Here is a 24,470-nt window from a genome sequence, read left to right as displayed (position 1 = left end):
CCATTACCACAGTCAATTTTAGAATCTATTCATCACCTCCAAAAGAAACCCTGGCTCCTTTAGTGGCCATATCCCTAGGCAACCACTAATCTACTTTCTGTCCCTATATATTTGCCTATTCTAGACATTTCACATAAATAAAATCATATAATATGTAGCCTTTTGTGATTGGCTTCTTTCACTTAGCATAATGTCTTCAGTGTTATAACAACCAGTTTGTAGCATATATGAGTATTTCAGTGCTTTGTGGCCAAATAATATTCCACTGTATGGACACACCACACTTTGTTTATCCGTTCATTAGCTGATAGATATTTGGGTTGTTTCTACCTATATACTATTGTGAATAGTGCCACTATGAGTATTTGTGTGTAAGTTTTTGCCTAAATATTCTCAATCCTTTGAGGTATAGTCGTATACCTTCCAGCACAGAAGTAATCTCTTCTGAGAGTCTAAGAACTCAGTAAACCTTGATCCATGCAATGATAGATATTAGCAATAGAAATCAGCTGCAGACCAAAATGGTAAATAAAGCACTTCTAATAGAAACAGAAAAAGGTACAAGAAAGAACATGCTGCAGCACAACTTAAGCCCCAAACCAGAAGACCAGTGGGTCTTTTCTTGACTATGTAAACCTTAATGGGCAAGTAGCTGACACAAAAATAACCAAAAAATAGACACATTAGCATCTGAGCTTAAAAAAAAAAAAAGTGATACATTCATACTGTTTTTACAGCAAACAGATGGCATTGCCATTTATTGACTTATTTGTGCCTAGCCCTTTAAAATGAACAACCAGGAGAGAAACAGACAAAAAGAAACTCAGGAAATGGACAATGCAGGGTGCAGAGGGAAATTAGTTTAAAAAAAAAAAGATAATATCCTCAGAGCAATAAAATAAAACTAGAGCAGAATTCTAAAAAGGGATTAATTCTAAAAATAAGAATTCTTGGAAATTTGTAAGATAATAGAAATAAGAGTTCAATAGAAGGGCTGGGAATTTGAAGTCAAGGAAATCTCACAGAATAGAATAAAAAGTTGAAGCGATGAAAAACAGGAGAAAAAAAGATAAAAAACAGGGAATGATGTCATGAAGCCCAATATCCTCCTTATATGACTATCAGAAAGAGACTAAACACACACTGAAAAGGAAAATATCAAGAAAATCATGGGAAGTTCAAAGACCATAGCCCAATAAATAAGAAAAGGCCCACACCAAGTCACATCACTGAAATTTCAGAACACAGCTTAAAAAAAAAAAAAAAGTTAACTCCAGTTAAACAAAAGTAGACACCTAAAACTGGTCACATAAAAAGGAAGAGGAATTGTAATAAACGTTGTCTTCTCAAAAAGAACAGCAGGAGTGACATCAGCAAAAATAGGAGAGAAAGAACTTGCAAAAGTGTCTCCTCTATCAAAGCACCAAAAGAAAAAAAAAAAAAAGGAGCGGGGGTGGGGGGTGGTGTCACAAAAATCATGAAGAATCAACTTTGACAGAATTCTGGAAATTAACTAAAGGCATGCAGCAGTCTGGGGAACATTTATTAAAGTAAAACAACTGAATCCCTAAAAGAACAGTAAGCATTTTAACTTGTTCCTATCCTGCTCCCCCTCCCTCCAATAAATATGTAATCAGAGTGAAACCAGCAGCCTGGTAGCCGCTGGGAAGACTGTATTTATTTGACCTGACTCTGAGCTCCCCAGTACAAAAGTCTTGCACCCCACCCCCATCCCCGGAAACATCTGTCAAAAACAATTAGCAGTAACTGATTAATTTGAGGGCTGCAGGAGGCACTGGACAACAAAAAAGCTTAACAGGAAGGTCTAGGGAATGAGATAGCCATAGGAGCTTTGAAAAACTCAGCTATCTCCTGGGAATCTGAAAGACCATACTCATGCCCAGGGTCATGCTCAGGAAAGATATGAGAAGACCCTAAGCTCTCCTGGCTGACAGTTGAAGATAATCTCTTAAACACTTCTATACACAGAGTCCCCTGGCAAAGACTGGGAAACTTACTGATTCCACTTATTTGAGGAAATCTCAGTCCAGTCATTAGCTGACCACTAAGCTAAATGATCAGAGACTTCAGAGACCACACACAACAAATAACTCAAACTTAACTCCAAAAAAAGAACTAACTCCAAAAAAAAAAAAAAAAAATTACAAAACAGTAATAGAAACAACCTTGGGGAGAGGGCAGTATCTGATCTCCAGGGCTGTCAAAATATATTATTTTAAATGTCTAGTTTTCTACAAAAATAACAAGATATGGAAAGAAACAAAAAAAGTATTGACCATACACAGGCAAGGAAAAATCAGTCAATAAACTATACGTGAGTCAGTAAACTCAGACTCTGTAAACAAACACTAAAGAACTAAAGTATGAGGATGTCTCAAAATAGAAAATTTTAAATGATACAACAATAAAAATGATATGCATCAAGATTTAGCAAAGGTGAAAAAACATGATAGACATTATATAAGATAACTAAGTTGAAATTCTGGAGTTGAGAAGTACAAGAAATGAAATGAAAATTTCACTAGGGGGTTCAACAGCATATTTGAGCATGGGAAAGAAAAGAATCAGTGATAGTGAAGACAGGTCAATTGAAATTATCCAGTCTGAGAAACAGAAAGAGAAATGACTCATCACATATGTGCAATATTCAGTAAGATTGTAACAGCTGATTTCTCATCCAAAATCATGGAGGCTGGAAGGCAGTGAGGTAACATATTCCAAAGTGCTGAAAGAAAAAGACTATCAGCAAGAATTCTACAACCAGCAAAACTATCCTTCAAAAATGACGGAGAAATTAAGACATTTCCTGATAAGCAAAAACTGAGAGAGATCATCACTGGTAGATATGCGCTATCAAGAAATACCAAAGGGAATCCTTCAGGCTGAAACAAAAGGATACTAGACAATACATTGAATCCATGTGAAGAAATAAACAGTACCAGGAAAAGTAATTACAAAAGTAAGTATAAAGGATAATATGAGTATATTTTTTGTTTGTAACTCTTTTTGTGTCCTATCTGATTTAAAAGACAATTGCATAGAATAATTATACATCTCTGTAGACAGGTCCACAATGTACAAAAATGTACGTTATATGACAATAACAGCACAAAGGATGGGTGGGGAGGGGCAAAGGCCTATTTAGGAGAAAAGCCATTGTATATTATTTAAAGTAAATTGGTATTAATCTGAACTAGATATTAAATTAAGGTGTTAATTGTAATCCCCAGGATAATCACTTAAAAAACTGAAAGAAATACAGTAACAAAAACAAGAACAAAATTAAAACAATGTAATACAAAGTATCATTTTAACAAGACAGTAATAATGAAGAAATAATAAAAAATGATATGACATATATTGAAGACAAAACGGCAAACATAAACCAAAATTACTGTTAATTACATCAATAGTAATTACATTAAATGTAATTGATCTGACATTCCAATTAAAAGGTGGACATTGGCAGAATGGTTTTAAATTCTAACTATATGCTATAGACATATTTTAGACTGAAAGGCACAAAGGTTTAAATTAAAAGTCTGGAAAGATACACTATGAAAACAAAAACAAAAAGAGAGTTGGGATGGTTACACTAACTTCAAACAAAATATATTTTAAAACAAAAATTGTTACAAGAGACAAAATAGATGATTTTTTAATGATATAAGGTTAATAAACAAAAAAGATATAATTAAAAACATATATGTACTCAACAGAGCTCCAAAATACATGAAGCAAAACTGATAGAACTGAAGGGAGAAATAGACAATTCAACAATAATTGGAGACTTCAATACTCCACTTTCAACAATGGATCTAACAATTACAAGATTAACAAGGAAAGACAAGCTTGTACAACACTACAAACCAACTAAACCTAATAGCTATCTGTAGAACATTCAACAGCAGCAGAATGCACACTTTTCTCAAGTACACATGGAACATTCTCCAGGATAGACCTTATGTTAGGCCATAAAATGAATCTCAATAGATGTATACTTGAAATCATACAAAGTATGTTTCCAATCACAACAGAATGAAATTTAAATGATTAAGAGAAAACATGGGAAATTCACAAGTATGGGGCAATTAAAACAACCCACTCCTATTAACCAATGGAAAAAATCCAAATGGAAACTAGAAAATACTCTGAGATGAATGAAAATGAAAACAAAACATGAAAAACTTGTAAGATACAGACAAAGCAGTGCTTAGAATAAAATTTACAGTTGTAAAATGTCTCAAATGAGTAACCAAAACTTCCACCTTTAGAAACTAGAAAAATAGGAGCAAAATAACACCAAAGCAAGCAGAAGGAAGGAAATTATAATACAGCCTAGAGTGTAACTAATGAAATACGGAATAGAAAAATGGAGAAAACCAATGAAATAAAAAATTGGTTCTTTAGAAAGATTAACAAAATTGATAAATACTTAGCTATATTGACCAAGAAAAAAAAAAAGAAGACTCAGATTTATAAAACCAGGAATGACAGTGGGGACCATCACTACCAATCTTACAAAAATAAAAAGGATTATTAGGGAATACTATGAACAATTGTGTGTAATAATTAGATAACCTAAATGAAACGGACAAATTCCAATAAAAATACAAACTACTGACACAGCTCAGGAAGAAATGGACGATTTGAATAGATAGCAAATGTATTATTTATATTTATTTATTTTATTATTATTTGACACAGAGTCTTGATCTGTCGCCCAGGCTAGAGTGCAATGGCACAATCTCAGCTCACTGCAACCTCTGCCTCCCGGGTTCAAGTGATTCTCCCGCCTCAGCCTCCCAAGTAGCTGGGATTACAGGCACACACCACTCTGCCTGGCTGATTTTTTATATTTTTAGTGGAGATGGAGTTTTGCCATGTTGGCCACTCTAGTCTCAAACTCCTGACCTCAGGTGATCCACCTGCCTTGGCTTCCCGAAGTGCTAGGATTACAAGCGTAAGCCACTGTGCCTGGCCTATTATTTATATTTATAAATATCTATCCATAAATCTGAATAAATAACAAATAGAGGTTTAACTAGTAATCAAAAATCTTCCCATAAAGACAAGCTCAGGCCCGGAAGTCTTCACTGTTGTGTTCTACCAAACACTGAAAGAATACCAATCCTTGAAAAACTCTTCCAAAATACAGAAAAAGAGGGAAATTCCCTACTCATTCTATAAGGCCAGTGTCATCCTGATACTAAAACTAAAACGTCATGAGAAACTACAGACCAATAAACACACCTTATGAACATCAATGTAAAAATCCTCAACAAAACAACATAAACCATAAAAAAAAGAGACTTATCCCAAGAATGCAAGGTTGGTTTGATGTAGAAAAAGCCATGTAATACACTACCTAATAGAACAAAGAACAAACCACACAATCATTTCAATCTCCACAGAAAAAGCACTTGACAAAATTGAATATCCTTTCATGATAAAAACACTCAAACTAAGAATAGAGGCAAACTTTCTCAATCTGATAAAGAGTATCTATGAAAAAAATCAGAGCTAACATCATACTTACTAGTGAAAGACAAGAAGTTCTCCCCCTAAGGATCAGAAAAAAGACAAGGATGTCTCCTGTCAGCACTTCTATTCAACACTGGCACTAGAGGTTCTAGCCACACTTACATCTTTTTGCAGAGACATGATCATTTATATAGAAAATTCTAAGTAATCCACAAAAATGTATTCATGCTAATAAAGACATTTGGCAGGGATGCAGGATACAAGATCAGTACAAAAACAATCTGTTATATTCCTATCCACTATCAAAAAGCACTCCAAAAAACGGAATTAAGAGAACAATTCCATTACAATAGCATTAAAAATAATAAAATACTTAGGAATAAATTTAAAAGTCCAAGACTTGTACACTAAAAACCACAAAACATTATTGAAAGAAAGCAAAGAAGACCTATAAAGATGCCCTGTGTTATAAGTGAAAAGATGTCTTATATTCATGAATTAGAAGAGTTAATGTTGTTAACTCTAAGATGGCAACACTTCCCAAATGATGCCCATCAAAATTCTAGTTGGCATTGTTTTTTGCAGAAATTGACAAGCTGATCCTAAAACCCATGGAAATGTGAGAACCCATAATAGCCAAAATAATCCTCAAAAAGAAGTTGTAGGACTCACACTTGCAAATTTCAAAACTTAAAGCTACAATAATTGAGACAGGCGTTAAGCTTGCATAACGAGAGATATATACATCAATGGAATAGAACTGAGAATCCAGAAATAAACCCCATACATTCACAAGCAATTGATTTTTGACAAGGGTGACAAGGCAATTGAATGGGGAAAGAATAGGTTTTTCACAAATGGTACTGGGACAACTGGATATCCACATGTGAAAGAATGAAGATGAACCTCTACCTCAAACCATGTACAAAAATTAACTCAAAATGGATCAAAGACCTTAAATGTAAAAGCTAAAACTATAAAACTCTCAGAAACATAGGCATAAATTTTCAAGACTTTGGAGTAGGCAATGGCTTCTTAGATATAAAGCTGAAATCACATGCAATGTGAAAAAAAATTGAAAAATTTCAAAATTAAAAACTTTGGCTGGGTGTGGTGGCTCAAACCTGTAATCCCAGCACTTTGGGAGGCCAAGATGGGAGGACTGCTTAAACTCAGGAGTTCGAGACCAGCCTGAGCAACATAGTCAGATGCCATCTCTATTTTAAAAAGCAAAAAAACACAACTAGAAAGTGAAAAGAACACACAGAATGGGAGAATATACTTGCAAATCATACATCTCATCAGGGACTAGTAACCCCTATACATATACATATATATACACACACACACAGAATCCTTATATATATACATATACATAAGAGAGAGAACCCTTACAACTCAACCATAAAACACAAATAGCCAATTTTAAAACTGAAAAAAGGATCTTAATCTGCATTTCTTCAAAGATACACAAAAGGCCAATCAGCAAATGAAAAGATGCTCAACATCAGTCATAAGACAAATGCAAATAAAAACCACAATGAGCTACCACTTTACACTCACAATAATGTCTATAATAAAAAAGACAGACTACAATTGTTGACAAGGACAAGGAAAAACAGGAACCTTTACACACTGTTGATGAGAATGCACAATGGTGCAGGTCCTTTGGAAAACAGTTTGGCAGTTTCTCAAAGTTAAACAGAGTTTCCTATAATTCAGCAATTCAATTCCTAGGTATATACATAAGATAACTGAAACACATGTTCACACAATAATTTGTACACAAATGTTCATAGCCATATAATTTATAATAACCAAAAAATAGAAAGGAACCAAATATCTATCAACTGATGAATGCATAACCCAAAGGTGTTATATCCATGTAACAGAATATCATTCGGTCATAAAAAGGAATGAAGTACAAATGCATACTATAACATTATAGTAAATGAAAGAAGTCAGTAACAAAAGACCACATACTGCATGATTAAGTTTATATAAAATGCCCAGAAAGAGAAATACACAAACAGAAAATAGATTAGTGGTTGCCAAGGGCTACAAGAGAGAAAAATGGGAAGTGACCTCATGGGTACTGGTATTTTCCTTTTTTTCTTTTTTTGAGACGGAGTCTTGCTCTGTCGCCCAGGCTGGAGTGCAGTGGTGAGATATTGGCTCACTGCAACCTCTGCCTCCTGGGTTCAAGCGATTCTCATGTCTCAGCCTCTTGAATAGCTGGGATTACAGGCGCCTGCCACTATGCCCAGCTAACTTTTTGTATTTTTTTGTAGAGATGGGGTTTCACCATGTTGGCCAGGCTGGTCTTAAACGCCAGACTTCAGGCAATCTGCCCGCCTTGGCCTCCCAAAGTGCCAGGATTACAGGCATGAGCCGCTGTGCCTGACGGAGTACTGGGTTTTTTCTTAGGACTGATGAAAATGTTCTAGAATGAGACAGCGGCAATACTTGAATAACCTTATGAATTTCACTGAATTGTACCTTTTAAAAAAAGGAACAATGGATGCCTTCAAACTTCTGCAAGATGATTATTCTCAACTTTGAATTTCATATACAAACTTAAATATTGGGATAATAGTATAGGGAAAGTGGCCCTTGGGCTAGGGGAGGGGAGCAGGTGCTCTATTAAAGAGAGCTAACTCCTCAACTACTATAACAGAAAGGTAATATTTACTGTTTAAAATGTAAACATTAGGCCAGGTGCAGTAGCTCATGCCTGTAATCCCAGCACTTTGGGAGGCTGAGGCAGGTGGACAACGCAAGGTCAGGAGTTCGAGACCAGCCTGGCCAATGTGGTGAAACCCCATCTCTACTAAAAAACAAAAAATTAGCTAGGTGTGGTGGCGGATGCCTGTTATCCCAGCTACTTGGGAGGCTGAGGCAGGAGAATCGCTTGAACCCAGGTGGCAGAGGTTGCAGTGGGCCAAGATCATACTACTGCATTCCACCCTGGGTGACAGAGCGAGATTCCATCTCAAAAAAAGAAAAAAGAAAGACTAGGAATCTCTGAGTAACTTGGAGTAATGAGGCCCACAAAGGGCCAGGAACTGACACATTTGATTCTTTATAGTCTCTGCATTTATTACTTTAATATGAATTTTTAGTGATTATTAAAAGAGAAAAACACTATCATACTCTTAAGAAACTAGGGCCAGGCACAGTGGCTCACACCTATAATACTAGTGCTTTGGGAGGCCAAGGTGGGAGGATCACTTGAGACCAGGGGTTTTGAGATCAGCCTGGGCAACAGTAAGACCTAGTCTCTACCCCCAAAATTATTTTAATTAGCCAGGCTTGCATGCCTGCAGCCTGCCGTCCCAGTTACTCTGGAAGCTATGGGAGGAGGATCGCTTGAGCCCAGGAGTTCGAGGTCACAGTGAGCAATGATCATACCACTGCACTCCAGCCTGGGTGACAGAAAACAATTTTTAATAAAATTTAAAAGAAGAAACAGCCACCTGAACAACGTAATAGAAAAGGTCTAGTCCTGGGGACAGAAGACTGGATATCATGTCCCATGGCATTAATGCCCTGTGTGATCCTGAGCTAATCACTGTGTCTTAGTCTCCTCACCTGTAAAAGTGAGGATAAAATTACCTGCATTATGAGAATCAAATGAAACAAACTAGATTAAAAAGCATTGTTTCAAAATGTTTAAATTATATATTAAATACTATCTCCATAATACTGCAACTATCCAAATATTTTAGATCTTATCAAAGAGATATTCATGATAAATTATCTATCTCCAAGATTTATTTTAACTTGAATCACCTGGACGGGGAACCAGACTAGAAAAGATTCAAGGAGTAACTATAATCCACCAGCTCAATGAAGCAATGTGCTTATTATCTATTACAGACAAGATTCTTTTCCCCTGAGAGATTATGTCTTTTAAAAATTATGCGTATGGTTACCTTTGCATGTCTGTACATCAATTACAAAAAAAAAAAAACCACCAAACACATTTACCTTCACAGTCAAATCCTCATTACCCAGTGTGACATGAACTTGAATAGGGGGGTAAACACCTCTGCTGGCATGGTGTTCCATAGTGGCTCTCATTGCATTCTGAAACACATTAGGGTTGTATTAAAATACAGCTTTTTAGAAAGAGCAAAGTATAATTTTCAAGTACATATGCACTATTTGAAGTTTTTAAATTTGATGAAAATATGCCAAAGAACCACAATTCTTATAACCACATTTAAAGTTTTTTTTTTTTAAATGGAGTCAATTTGGGGGTGGATCTAAAGGATATGCTGACCTAAAGATTCCAACTAAATTCTGCATATTTTCCAAAGTCAGACTTCAAAACACTTTAAACTAGTTACACTAAAGCAGAAAACTCTGTTCAAACACTTTTATAATTTTAGTAAATGATGGGCAAAACATTTTTGAAAATGTAGTTTCAGCTCTATTTTCAGAACTATTTAAAAAACTGTCAAAAATTTCTTTAAAGGAAAATAATTTTTTTTCATATAGTAGTAACAGCAATGGTCATATTTGATGGAGCAATGAATCCCTTTATCTCTAGCTTGAAATTAAGGGTACTGACACTGTAAAGCTGCTTTGACTACTTTCTAAAGGAAATAGGGTACACAGTGCCAACATATCAGAAGCCTTGAACAATATCATGACACTCACCATTGCAATAGAAAATGATACAAACTAGATGTAACTAAAAAGGCATCTGAATTTGGCAGTAAGTGTGTGTGGCCCTGGCACAGTAATTGCGATTGAGTCCCCTTATGGAGGAGATTCCATCATTTCCATCAAAGGCAGTTTAAGATTAGGTTTCAGGTGAAAGCCATTATTACTGACATTATGTACAATATGTAATATTATATGGAATGCCTCAATCATAGGGCACAAGTTCTTTATGCCACTGGAATTTCAAAGAAAAAATTCATGTTAATACTTTAAGTGCCCATCACTACTTGTTTAACAACTTGGATAAAAAGATTTTGGGGCTAGGTGCAGTGGTTTATGCCTGTAATCTCAACACTGGGAATCCAAGGCAGGACTGCTTGAGGCCAGGAGTTCAAGGGCAGCCTGGGTAACAGTGAGACCTCAATGCTACAAAAAATAAAATAAATATTTTTGAAAAGATTTTGTAAGGTATTAAATACATTTTTGCTGTCTTAAAAGAAAGAACATTTTGGTGGTGTTCTAAGACATTTGGTCAGTTTTTCTGTGTTTCAGTGCACTTTTCCTTTACATTATCAGATTGAAAGCCACCCCCTCTCTCTTCTAGTTTGCTGCTGGCTGATGCAACAGAACTAAAGAGAGACTACAAGCTTCTGATGGAGGGCAACTGTTTTCACCCACCAGGACCTGAGCCCCTCACTCCTCACCCATTTTCCTGTCAACCAGCTAGTATCATGGGCGGGGAAGAAAGATACTCTCAATATTACTAGCATAATTTGTTTTCAAAATTTGTTGTAAAGAGCAAAGATAATAGCAGAAACCCTGTAAGTCAATATAAATGACCTCCCTCTCCCAAGAAAAGCCAGACCAAAAAAAGAATTCTGGTCCTTTGAAGGTAGCAAGTTGAGAATCACTCGTCTAAATATTGTTTAAAAATGTAAAGATAACTTTATTGAACATCTATATGTAATATGTTGCCACTGTACTGGACACTTAGTATGTTATTCCCAATCATCATAAACAATCCTGGACAGTATTCTTGTTTTACAGAAAAGGAAACTGAGGCTCAGAGAGGTTGAGTGACTTGCCCAAGGTCACACACATATTAAGTGCCATAACTGGGATTCAAACCCAGGTCTTTCTGACTCCATAGTCTGAGCTCACTACCACATGGAGGTGTCTCCCTGTGTTGATAAAAGGCTGATCTCCAGCAATGTGATATGATACTGACATGAAATGGCACTTCTTAATAGGAGAACCTAGTGGAATATTTGGCTTTCAGAGCAGATTCCTAACCTCAGGAAAGTACTGGTAAAGGTTATGTAATACTATTTTACAAACCTTGAAAAGTTCAAACACCATGTGATAGAGATGGGATGGTACATAAACCACTTGTATTGGCTGTCCTGGTGATTTTGCTACAGAGCAGAAGAGAAAAATATGAAAGTACAGAGAGATGTGCTTTAAAGCATTTTTAAGAATAAACGGTGTAGTGATGAAAAGAAAACATTAACTACGGAGGACAGTATAATCTGGGGGAGAACTGCCACACCATTTCTTCAATGTATTAGTGTTTAAACCCATACCCACAAGTATTTACAACTCACGATGACAAGAGCCCTGTCGTCACTTCTCACAATCTTGTGTAACAATCGAACCAACCCATGCAACCATTTTTCTCTAGGATGGTAAAGTCTTTTTAAAGATCGCTCAACTGTTGGGTAGGAATTTTACTCTCCAAATAGAGAAGTGTTAAAGTCCATAAATTCCACAGTCCAATTCACATGCATATATTCTTCTTTTTTTTTTTTTTTGAGACGGAATCTTGCTCTGTCGCTCAGCCTGGAGTGCAGTGGCGCAATCTCAGCTCACTGCAACCTCTGCCTCCCGGGTTCAAGCAATTCTCCTACCTCAGCCTCCCGAATAGCTGGGATTACAGGCACCCACCACCACGCCTGGCTGATTTTTCTATTTTTAGTAGAGATGGGGTTTCACCATATTGGCCCAGGCTTGTCTCAAATTCCTGACCTTGTGAGCCACCGGCTTCGGCTTCCCAAAGTGCTGGGATTACAGACGTGAGCCACTGCGCCCAGCCCATACATTCTTTAAGCCATTTTCAAAATGTTTCACCTGGGCGGAATATTGTTTATTTCAGGCATTTCAATGGTTACAAAGCTGAATAAAAAAATATGAGCTAGCATCAATTTCTCGAGACAGTAATTAATTCTACATTTAAACACTTAACAGGAGCCCCACTGGGGGTGGTGATAGGGGTGTGTGTAAAACAGACATTTAGTAGAACAAATGATTAAGACTCATGATATCTTAGAATTCTAATTCAACCAATAAATCAGACCTTCCTCTGAATAAACTCTCCCTTGGGAACAAGAATGGGACATCCGGAAATTGCTCACAGCAGTTCAGGTTTGCAAACTATCACTTGTACATTGTGATTGTTATTTACCAAATGCTATGCTACCATCATGGCTCAAAAGAGATAATATGGCTTTAGAAAACCACCAGGCAATGCTATTTTCAATTGCATAACTTCACTGCTCTCTCACTCTAAGGTCCAGAATACAGCTCAGTAAAAGCCTATTTCATTTTATTCTTTCCACCACACCTTCTTAAAGTGTCATCCTAGGAAATGTTTTTCTCTGTCAAACTACCATGCCTTCAGGAAAAAGAGACTCATCAATCCCCCTTCAAGGCATCTAAACCCTTTTTATCTAAAAGGCACTCATCAGGGTAAAAAGAAAACCATCAGAGACAAACACATTCTCAAATAGATGAGTATCTTTCTTTCCTCTTTTACAACCCCAGTCTTTCTATGTCATCAACAACAGAAAATTATTTATAACTCAGGAAGTAGAAAAAGGGTAAGTCTTACATTATTGAAGTGCATGTAAAAGTCAAATGTAACTTTCTTGGCATCATTTTTTTCTATGACTAAACAGAAAATAAAAAATAAGCAAAGAATCAAAGTTATCAATTAAAAATAAAGAAAATGAGGAACAAAAAGCCAAATTTTTTCATAAAGAATCTGATTAAATTACATATATATTTATAGATACACTTTTTACATGATTACTATCCTTTAGCCTTCATATCCAATGAATTTGATGAAAAAAGTCATCTTCCATTAAAACATTTAAATTCTTATCCCTTATCAAGTAATCAAAGCACTAATCACTGAGAAAAAGACAACATCAGGCTTACCATTTAGTTCTCCAAGTTCTAGTTCGGGAGAGTTAATATAATACAAATCACACAGACGCCTAGCATTTTCATAGCCATCTAGTGCAAATCAAAACAAAACAAAAAAGGATTTAATAAATATACTTCCCTTTCATGCGTTAAGATGGCAATAGTATTGACAAATGAAAGTCTTAAACTCTCTATAGAAAAAAATATACTTTGATAGTTTAGGGAAAGTCTCTGCTTTTTTTTTTTTTTTTTTGGTGGAGACATGTTCTCGCTATATTGCTCAGGTTTGTCTCCAGCTCCTGGGCTCAAGGCCCCCAACCAGGTAAAGTCTTTCTTTTTTTTTTTTTTTTGAGACAGAGTCTCGGTCAACCAGGCTGGAGTGTAGTGGCGCTATCTCAGCTCAGTGCAGCCTCCACCTCCCCGGTTCAAGTGATTCTCCTGCCTCAGCCTCCCAAGTAGCTGGAACTACAAAGGCATGTGCCACCACACCCAGGTAATTTTTGAATTTTCAGTACAGGTGGGGTTTCACCATGTTGGCCAGGCTGGTCTCGAACTCCTGACCTCAGGTGATCCACCCGCCTCAGCCTCCCAAAGTGCTGGGATTATAGGCATAAGCCACTGCACCTGGCCCAGGGAAAGTCTAAGTGTGACATGACAAAGCTGAATAGCCATAAACAATAAATTACAAATATAACTACAAAAAAATGTAAAAGCGTATATACTAAAAAGACACCAACGACAATGCAAAAAAGAAAAATAACAGGTTGAAGAAAATATTTCCTATCTATATAACAAAACTTAAGAGTCGGTTAGGAAATAATCTTATCCATTGTTTGATACACCTTTTTAGAGATACCAAAATTTTATATGCATTTAAAATGTTTTTAATTCTAGGAATCTTACCCTCTAAAATACTAGCAAAAGTAAGCATGTATTTAAGGATGTTCACAGCAGAACTGCTAGTATTGGTGGTAACAAAAAAATTAAAACAACCTAAGTGTACACCAACAGGAGAATGAATTAATATATACTGATACATTCCATAAAGCCATTCAAAACCTTGGGGTATATCCAGATGTACTGAACAGCAAGATGTCCGCAAACTTGTAGAAAAATCACAGAGCACCCCATTTTCTAAAAACAACAATGTAAGGCCAATATCAATTGTGTATGTGTACAAGTGGTATAAATAGAAAAAAGTGTGCAACGATTCAAACCAACCTGTTATGAATTACTGCTCATAGTGTAAGGAATTAGAAACAGGGGAGCAGAGGCTTGAAATCTTTTTTAAGTGAAAGATACCCTCAGCTGGGCTCAGTGGCTCACGCCTGTAATCTCAGCTCTTCGGGAAGCCGAGGCAGGCAGGAGTTCCAGACCAGCCCGGCCAACATGGTAAAACCCTGTCTGCACTAAAGATACAAAAATTAGCCAGGCGTAGTGTTGAGCATCTGTAACTCCAGCTACTGGGGAGGCTGAGGCAAGACAATCGCTTGAACTCAGGAGGCAGAGGCTACAGTGAGCTGAGATCGCACCACTGCACTCCAGCCTGGGCAACAGAGTGAGACTGTCTCAAACAAAACAAAATAAAAAAGATATCCTCTATGGTATCACCAAACTTTGCCTATCTATAATTCTATCAATAAAATAGTCATCCTATACATAATGCACAAATAATACTATAAGGTTATTTTCAAACCCATGCATTTGTGCCTACCATTTTATCTCATGATACAAATAGTTGTTTAATAGTAAGAAATAATAGTAACTTTGATTTTTGTATCTTTTTTGCAAGGAGAAATGTCAGTATTTACCTTTAATAACTTCAACTACATTGCAGTTTGGATTTATGCTTCCAATGTGTTTTCGATGAGACGGACTTCCTTTGCCTTTTCCCCCAAACAATAAAGCTATCCAAAAAGACAAAACCAACAAAATAAGCTAAACTACCTAATGCTCTTTTCCAAATCTGAATAGTGTTTAAATTGTACCAAACAGTAGAACAAATATTTGCCTTTAGGATAAACACAGTATTTTACATTCAATAAAAATACCTTTCTTGATGGCAGTCTATTTACTTCTCTTAATTAGCCAAAAGGTAAAACTAAATTTTCTACCTAAACAGAAGTTTCCTAAATACATTTAAAATATGCCAACACATCTCATTTAGCTGCTTCTCTTGACTCAGGACACTTACAGTGCTGATTGAGTAACATTCTAATTGAAATGCGACTCATGTAGAATCGATCCAAAAAGTACTGAACATTCTGGCTGGTGACAGGATCCACCCCAAAGCTCTCCTTGTATTCAATCACACCCTGGGCCATTGTGGGAATGACATCATTGTGTCGGTTTCTGATCCGTATCACAGTATCTGTAAAGCTAAACAAACCCATCTGTCAAAACAGCCAAATATTTTGACAAGTAAACTTAATACAAAAATATAAGTTTAACAACTATGCTAGCCGGGCGCGGTGGCTCAAGCCTGTAATCCCAGCACTTTGGGAGGCTGAGACGGGCCCCAGCACTTTGGGAGGCTGAGACGGGCGGATCACAAGGTCAGGAGATCGAGACCATCCTGGCTAACACGGTGAAACCCCGTCTCTACTAAAAATACAAAAAATTAGCCGGGCGAGGTGGCGGGCATCTGTAGTCCCAGCTACTCGGGAGGCTGAGGCAGGAGAATAGCGTGAACCCGGGAGGCGGAGCTTGCAGTGAGCTGAGATCCGGTCACTGCACTCCAGCCCGGGCGACAGAGCAAGACTCCAAAAAAAACAAAAACAAAACAAAACAACTATGCTAGACAAAAATCCCTAATTTACTAAAAGGAAAATCAGTTCATGTTTTCCTATACTTATTTAAATGTATTTCAAATCATAAAATATACCAAATCTATGGAAGTATAACGACCTCCAAAATAAAACTTTCAAAATGTAATTATTTTCTTGGTTTCCTAAGAGTAAGGCTGTAACAAAACATAATCCTAAAAATGTTAATGGTTTTAACTGCTATCAACTAAGGTCATCTGAGCACTTGCTAAGAGGATGGTATTCCAGAGATATTCTGCATAGGAGAAGACAAAGCATTTGCCTCTAGGGAACACCTGCTCTGCTCTGCAAGGAATCAAGATGAATGAGCCAATAAAGCCTGCCTGTTTTAGAACTATTCCCTAGGGTTCAAAGAGAGAGGGAAACACTTAGGACAGAAAAACAGAAAAAGAATTCTCATTTCATTTATCCTATGAGTTTATAAAATAGGAGAGGAAAAGTAAACAATTATATTAAAAGACAAATCTTCAAATCATCTAGTAGCCTTCCCATTTCTGTCACTTAGAAGACATTGCATGGTTAAAGAACTAAATAAAAGATAAAAGAGAAAAGAAATCTTTTTTTCTTTTTCTGAGATGGAGTTTCGCTTTTTTCCCCCAGGCTGGAGTGCAATCACGCAATCTTGGCTCACTGCAACCTCCGCCTCCCAAGTTCAAACGATTCTACTGCCTCAGCCTTCCTCAGTAGCTGAGATTACAGGCATGCACCACCACACTTGGCTAATTTTGTATTTTTAGTAGAGATGGTGTTCCCCCATGTTGGTCAGGCCGGTCTCGAACTCCCGACCTCAGATGATCTGCCCACCTCGGCCTCCCAAAGTGCTGGGATTACCGGCATAAGCCACTGTGCCCGGCCCAAGAAGTCTTAATTATGCAGTAACAAAACCAATGTTCTAACATAACCCATCTGAATTTACACTTCAAAATGAGTGCTTTCCTATTCAAAGTCATCATCCTGAGTACTATTAACTTATTTCAATGATGTTTCCACTGCTTAAAACATTTTTGGAATTCCTAGTTAGTAATAAGCTTCAAAACAAGACTGTTAAACCAAAATACAAACAACAAAACTCTTCGAAAACAACAAACAACTCATCATTCTAGTCATTCCTTTATTTTTTTTTCTTAAAAGAAACACAAATCTGTATTATTCTGCTTGACTACTTATTTTCCACAGCTCTGAACGACTGTTTTCAGAAGGCTCTATAGCATGTTTACTTCTAAAGTAAGGCTGCTTGGATTGTATCATGTGCTAACTATGTAACCTTAAGCTACATGCCCTCTTTGTGCACAGACAGCATTATTTCAATGAATTGTTTTAAAGATTAAAAAACATCATTCATGTAAAGTCTGCTCAATACCTAAGAAAGGAGTAAACTCTTGCTGAACGTTATTTTCAGATTAAAATCACGTTTAAAAAAAATGAAATGTTATGGTTTCCTTTAAAGACAGTCCAAAAAAACATGTGTAACTAACTGAGGACAAGAGATGGTCATTACATTGTCGGTGCCCTTCACTGCAGTAAGCAGGTAGCTGCATAAGGCAAATACTTTGGTCTACCAATTCCGGTATATGGGTTATTAAACTTGTCATATTACTTACATCATCTTACAGGCCATAGAGAATAAACTAGAAACCTGCAACCATGTTTTATAGGCCTTCTATGTTTTAAAAAATGTTTTAATTAGCTGCCAATCTTTCAAAAGCAAGAGATTTTACATTACAAATCTAGACTTGTAGCTTTCCTTTAAAATCAGAAAACAATCAGATGATATGGGCAGTATTTTAACTTGGCAAAGATCAGCTGGGGCTGAAGGTGGTTGTCCATTAGAAAGAGCATGCACCCTCCAGGTTAACAGTCCAACTGCCACTGAGGCCACACCTACATTTCCATTGATCTTCACACCTGAACTTTGTCTTTTGTTAAAGAGGAATGTGAAGCACTTCTTATGCCTAGTCAAATTTAATGATTAGGTTATTTGTCCTGCCTGTATGGGCTGCTATAGTCACATATATCACATGTTGTAAAGTAGCAGAAACCTAAGAGTTAATCAATTTCCCCAAAGTGACCTAATAATAGGTTTAAGAATAGGGTCAAAATAGTGAACTTACTCATAAATAGCTTTAGCATCCTCAGCACTTTTGTCCTTAAAATCTAGAAGCTCCTGAAGACTCTGGATATACCTAAAATGCAGATCAACAGGATAAGTTCATTCTTTTCTATTCTGAAAGTTCAATATCATGAAACTTAGCTCAAAAGCTATTTTTGGCATTTTATAATTTTTAATTTAGAGTACTGCTATAAATTATGGTTGAAGTAGAATTTTTACACCCATGCACATTTGAGCAAAGTGCTGGGAACAAATAGTAGAAGGTACACATTTTCTCCTAAAAGCATAGGTCAAATTTAAGAATTTTAAGATTTTCTATTCTAAGTTCTACAGCCTAAAATGGCTTTTAATTTTTTTTTTTTAATTTACCACTGTACATTACAGTATACATACTGATTATGCTGAGATCTGACTCTGTCACCAATAACTATGTGATCTTGGGCAAATGACTTAATTTGTCTTATTATTGGTAAAAGGAGGACAGTCTCTCTTGCTCTGAGACTCAATCTTAAATATCTATGCTTTAAAACCTTAATTTTACATGTGTATGTCCAACTAACAAGTATTTATTAATAGCCTCTAATCTACTATATGGTTCTTTTAAACTGAACAAAAAATACAAAAGTCATAAAAATGTAGATTTTAAATTCATCTAATAATTCAAGGTATCAAAGCATCTGTTAAGAAATGAGCAAAATAAAGAAGGCCAAATGATTTTCTGATGGTCTTGCAGGCAAGTACAATGGCACTGCCGGGCCAGAGCTAAAAATAACTTGCTATTACTGAATTACTTTCTTTGACAGTGTAAGGGAACTATTACTTAGCTGTAAGCACTTAATCTGCAACTGCCCTAACTTAACAGGCATCTAGGAGCAATGAAAGTGCTTTAAAAACCTGTAATTCCATCTGTTGGTTTGGAAAGCTGTTTCTGACAAGCAGTATGTCTTAATGCATTCCAAAGTTAAGGGATTCTGATAGCAGCTGCTGCTTTGCTTTAACCCTTAATTTCCTCTTAATTGGTAAGAACAACTATGCTCTCCATCCAAGAGATAGCTGAGTACCTACATCAGATACCGATCAGACTTCATGACTGATAAGCTTCAAAAAGCAGCATATTCTACTTCTAAAGAAGAATTTTTTAAAAACAGGAAAAATCTTCCATGGAATATTATATTTTCTCCTTTATATCCCATCATAATTCCTAAACAAATGCTTCCCATTTAATCCACACTTATAACTATTCCATACTTGGACTAGATAGCATCTGATTATCATATATATAGCAATCATACTTCTTTTGCTTTTTTTAATCGAGATTAGATCAACTTCTCCCATACACTATAATACCTACAAAAAGAAAACTTGAATCTCCACGAATCATAACTGGGAAATGCCCTGCAGCTAAACTTCTTCCATTTAAGACTTAACTCTGGGCAGCTCATTTATTTGAAGTGTATAGTGCTTAAAAGAACACCACTTTTAAAGCAGTAACATTAACAAAGGCTGTATACAGGTGGCTCCATGAGTGTATACCCTTAACATCTCTACTCATCTTTGGGAATAGATCACACTTTTTCTACACAATTCCAAAAACTTCTAATTGTTTTAAAACAGAAAAATAAACGTTTTAACTTTTGTAATTTATAAAAAGATACCCTTCAGTAAATAGTTTATTAAAAATACATATACCCTTTCATATATTTCATTGTTCTGACTATAAAATGGTATAGCAGAGATGGGCAAATGGGGGTTTGAATCCCAACTCCACTATCAATGGTACTGCCTTATGCAAAAGATTTAACCTTTATGTGCCTCAGCATCCTCATCTGTAAAACAGAGTTAACCTGCCAGGTGCAGTGGCTCATGTCTGTAATCCCAACACTTTGGGACGCCAAGGTGAGAGGACTGCTTGAGCTCAGGAGTTCACAACCTGCCTGGGCAAAAAAGTGAGACCCCATCTCTACAAAAAATAAAAGAATTCGTCAGGTATGGTGGCGCATGGCTGTGGTCCCAGCTGCTTGGGAGGCTAAGGCTGTAGGATCTCTTGAGCCCAGGAGATCAAGACTGCAGTGAGCCATGATCAAACTACTACACTCTAGCCTGGGTGACGGAGACCCTGTCTCTAAAAAGAAAATAAATTCATTTTAAAAATAATAAACAGGCTGGGCACAATGGCTCATGCCCACAATCCCTGCACTTTGAGAGGCCCAGGTGGGCAAATCCCTTGAGCTCCGGAGTTTGAGGCCAGTCTAGGCAACATGGAAAAACCCCAACTCTGCTAAAAAATACAAAAATTAGCTGGGCGTGGCACGCGCTTGTGGTTTCAGCTACTCAGGAGGCTGAGGTGGGTGGATCACCTGAGCCAAGGAGGTGGAGGCTGCAGTGAGCTGAGCTGTGATCGCCACTGCACTCCAACCTGGGTGACAGAGTAAGAGTAAGAACCTGTCTCAAAAAAATAAGTAAACAGGCTAGGAGTGGTGGCTCACGCCTGTAATCCCAGCACTTTGGGAAGCCGAGGTGGGAGGATCACCTGAGGTCAGGAGTTTGAGACCAGCCTGGCCAACATGGTGAAACCTCTGTCTCTACTAAAAATACAAACATTAGCCGGGTGTGGTAGCAGGTGCCTGTATCCAGCTACTCTGGAGGCTGAGGCAGGAGAATCGCTTGAACCCAGGAGGCAAAGGTTGCAGTGAGCCAAGATCATGCACTCCAGCCTGGGTGACAGAGCAAGACTCCATTTAAAAAAAATAAATACATAAATAAATAAAAATAACAACAATGAATAAAATGGAGAGACTCATACCTACTGTGCAAGGTTGTTAAAGGGATTAAAGGCAATATACATAAATACCTAGTCATCAACAAATTGTAGACATTTTTCTCATAATATCCTTGCAGATATACTAACATAAATCCTAAATTTAGCATCTGTATTTCAGTGCAGTTGTGATTGGTTTTCTCAAAATCAAGGAGTTGCAGAGTCCAGGATTCAGGGCACAAGCCCAGATACATTGCCCCCACCTGCCCCCAGCCAAAAAAAGGAGAATACCGCTACGACCTTAAGATTCTGGCCAGGCATGGTGGCTCATGCCTGTAATCCCAATACTTTGGGAGGCCAAGGCCGGCGGATCACGAGGTCAGGAGATGAGATCATCCTGGCCAACATGGTGAAACCCTGTCTCTAGTAAAAATACAAAAATTAGCTGGGCATGGTGGCACATGCCTGTAATCCCAGTTACTCGGGAGGCTGAGGCAGGAGAATTGCCTGAACCAGTGAGTTGGAGGTTGCAGTGAGCTGAGATTGCGCCACTGCACTCCAGCCTGGCCTAAGAGCAGGACTGCCTCTCAAAAAAAAAAAAAAGATTCCACTGAAGAATAAAAAAAGCATTTGCCGTAACCTTGAATAGAGTCCACAACTCCATCAAATTGCAAACACAAGATGAGAATCTTACCAGCTTTGTACCAATTGAACGGATGGTGTTCTGAGAAGATTATCTGGAAGGAGACTTATTTCTTTCATTATATTTGCCAGTCTGACAGGCAACTCTTGCCGCAGAAACATAAACGAGGTCTTTTCACAAGCATTCACTGATCCTGAAACCAAACATGATGTGTAAAGCATAAGTAAAAGCCATAAGGAAACCGAAGGCAAGAGGCAGGGAGAAATGAGAGGCAGTTACCTGGCAAGGCCAGAGGGGTAGAATCACCACGATGGCGCGGGGAATAGAAGGCAAAGATATCCCTGCCTGTGGGAGGTGAAGGATGAGATAACCCAGTCTCCAGAGTTATGACATTCCAATTACTGACATTCCAATGGCTCTGTACAGCAATTACGATAACCTTGTCTCCCTAACTTGCATCCTCATAGTGATGACCCATTTTAGAAGTTGGGTAAACTGAGCATTTCTGAGCAAGGCTTTATAAAATTAACAGCAGAACCTGGAAAAGTCTAGCCTGTACACCCTGTTGCTCCTATCATTTAGAAAATCTGTTTTCTAACTCTAGGTTTAAAAAGAGTTAATGTCTGTCTAAGAAACAGAAACTTTAAGGTGGTCTGAATGCAGTGGTATTTACGACTAATTGATTACAACCAGTTACAGATTTCTTTGTTCTTTCTCCACTCCCACTGCTTCACTTGACTAGCCTTAAAAAAATAAATTAAAAACAGGGGGCCAGGCACAGTGGTTCATGCCTATAACCCCAGCACTTTGCGAGGCTGAGGCTTGAGGACTGTTTGGGCGCAGGGGTTCAAGACCAGCCTGGGCAACACAATGAGACCTCATATTTATAAAAAAAAAAAAACAGCTGGGCGTGGTTGTGCTTGCCTGTAGTTCTAGCCTTGGGAGGCTCAGGCAAAAAAGTAAGGTTATAGTGAGCTATGATAGCACCACTGCACTCCAGCCTGGGTGACAGAGTAAAACCCTGTCTCAAACAAAAAGAGGAAAATTTTGATGTTTGCATATGAAGATTCACTGATTCCATATAGAACCACAAATGCTGATTACAGTAAGCAAAGAGTAAGTGGAGTCCAGGTGTGGTGGCTCACACCTATAATCACTTTGGGAGGCCAAGCTGGGAGGATGGCTTGAGCCCAGGAATTTGAGACCAGCCTGGACAACATAGCAAGACCCCATTTCTATTTAAAAAAAAATATATATATACACACACACACATATGGGAAAAAAGAGTAAGTGCAGAGGAAAGCTTTCAAGCAACAGAAAGCAAAAACCACCACTGCCTGTTAGCACCATCTTCAAGTAGGTCCTATTCAATTGTCTGGTTACTGGAAAGTCTCCTGACCCCTCCACTCCCATATCACTTCCTAAGCAGAATCATTGTAGAATGTCCTTTGGCAAACAGCTCCACTTAATATTAAACTAAAAGGTCTTATTATTCCAGTAATGTATTTTAAGCTTACTATTCTTGCTGCTTTAGCAGAGAAAACGTTAGCAAAAACTAGATTGTCAATAGTAGAAATCAAGGTTTTTTTTTTTTTTTTTTGAGGCGGAGTCTCGCTCTGTCGCCTAGACTGGAGTGCAGTGGCCGGATCTCAGCTCACTGCAAGCTCCGCCTGCCGGGTTTACGCCATTCTCCTGCCTCAGCCTCCGGAGTAGCTGGGACTACAGGCGCCCGCCACCTCGCCCGGCTAGTTTTTTTGTATTTTTAGTAGAGACGGGGTTTCACCGTGTTAGCCAGGATGGTCTCGATCTCCCGACCTCGTGATCCGCCCGTCTCGGCCTCCCAAAGTGCTGGGATTACAGGCTTGAGCCACCGCGCCCGGCCAGAAATCAAGGTATTAAAGGAAAACAGCTTGTGAAAGTTTCATGGCATACTTATGAACACCACCAAATTCGCCCCTTCGTCGAACTAGGGTCATTTTAAAGTAAAAACAAAAACCTAAGGCTTTGACCCAAAAATTATGCCACTGTAAACCACAGTTTTAAGACAAAGTTGTCAACCATGCAGGTATCATTCAATGCAGAAGTCACAATGCAGAAGATAACCTTTGTACTCAAATTTTATGAATTCATTACGGTTTTCCCTTTTCCCCTCATTGCCTTTATAGGTAAATGGGAAGTAAAAGTTAAAATGCCTAACTATGCAATTCCTACTGCAATCTGTTTAACAGCTTCTCGAGAAAACAAGGATAATCTGGTAAACTTCACAGCATCCTGTCCTCATGCACTCAACACGTGCTCAAGACTTACTTGCTGATGATGAAATGTGCTGTTGGTGCAAACAATTTTACGCCACTGGCAAGGAAAACATTCTAAGAAACCCTGGGCCAGTTATAACCTGCCTTGCCAATCATCACGCCAATTCTATGCAAACATCATATGCAAAACTGGGCATTCATCATCACTGCGCGGAATCCAAAAGCGATTCTTGGGGGTGTCCACGCTCGGCCTCCCACGAGGGCGCGCCTCCTCGGAAGGGGCCTGGCCGAGCGCGCACCTGCACACGTGCGCCGGAAGGCGGGAGGTCATTCCGCGGCCCAGCTGGTTTGTTTTCAACAATACGATCGAAGCCACACGCCCACCGGTATTTACACCGTCAGCCAACGCCGGCACTCGGAGGGAGGAAGGAAGCACCTAAGGCGCTGGGGGCGGAAACACTGAGGAGGAGGACTGCGCCTCAGGCGAGAGCTGGACGGC

At 38.0% G+C, this 24,470-nt stretch overlaps 1 protein-coding gene across 3 annotated transcripts in view; it reads right to left on the bottom strand.

The window, feature by feature from the left end:
• Positions 1–24,470, bottom strand: part of PDK1 (pyruvate dehydrogenase kinase, isozyme 1) — a 41,438-nt gene that overhangs the window by 15,910 nt on the left and 1,058 nt on the right. Inside the window, exons 2-9 of one of the 3 annotated variants that reach the window (XM_011945958.1) lie at positions 21,768–21,909; positions 18,317–18,388; positions 16,468–16,546; positions 15,575–15,759; positions 15,192–15,287; positions 13,393–13,470; positions 11,515–11,591; positions 9,496–9,594 (exon numbers count right to left, since the gene is read on the bottom strand). In XM_011945958.1, the coding sequence (XP_011801348.1) occupies positions 9,496–9,594; positions 11,515–11,591; positions 13,393–13,470; positions 15,192–15,287; positions 15,575–15,704 (480 nt within the window). In that variant the 5' untranslated portion in view covers positions 15,705–15,759; positions 16,468–16,546; positions 18,317–18,388; positions 21,768–21,909. Of the gene's footprint in view, positions 1–9,495; positions 9,595–11,514; positions 11,592–13,392; positions 13,471–15,191; positions 15,288–15,574; positions 15,760–16,467; positions 16,547–17,806; positions 17,866–18,316; positions 18,389–21,767; positions 21,911–24,470 lie in introns of those variants that run through there. The other 2 variants (XM_011945957.1, XM_011945956.1) reach the window with 2 other exon arrangements.

Source organism: Colobus angolensis, unplaced genomic scaffold, assembly GCF_000951035.1.
Source record: "Colobus angolensis palliatus isolate OR3802 unplaced genomic scaffold, Cang.pa_1.0 Scaffold247, whole genome shotgun sequence".
Taxonomy (NCBI): Eukaryota; Metazoa; Chordata; class Mammalia; order Primates; family Cercopithecidae; genus Colobus; species Colobus angolensis.
The sequence above is the reverse complement of the archived record's forward strand: the minus strand, read 5'-3'. Positions and strand labels throughout refer to the sequence as shown.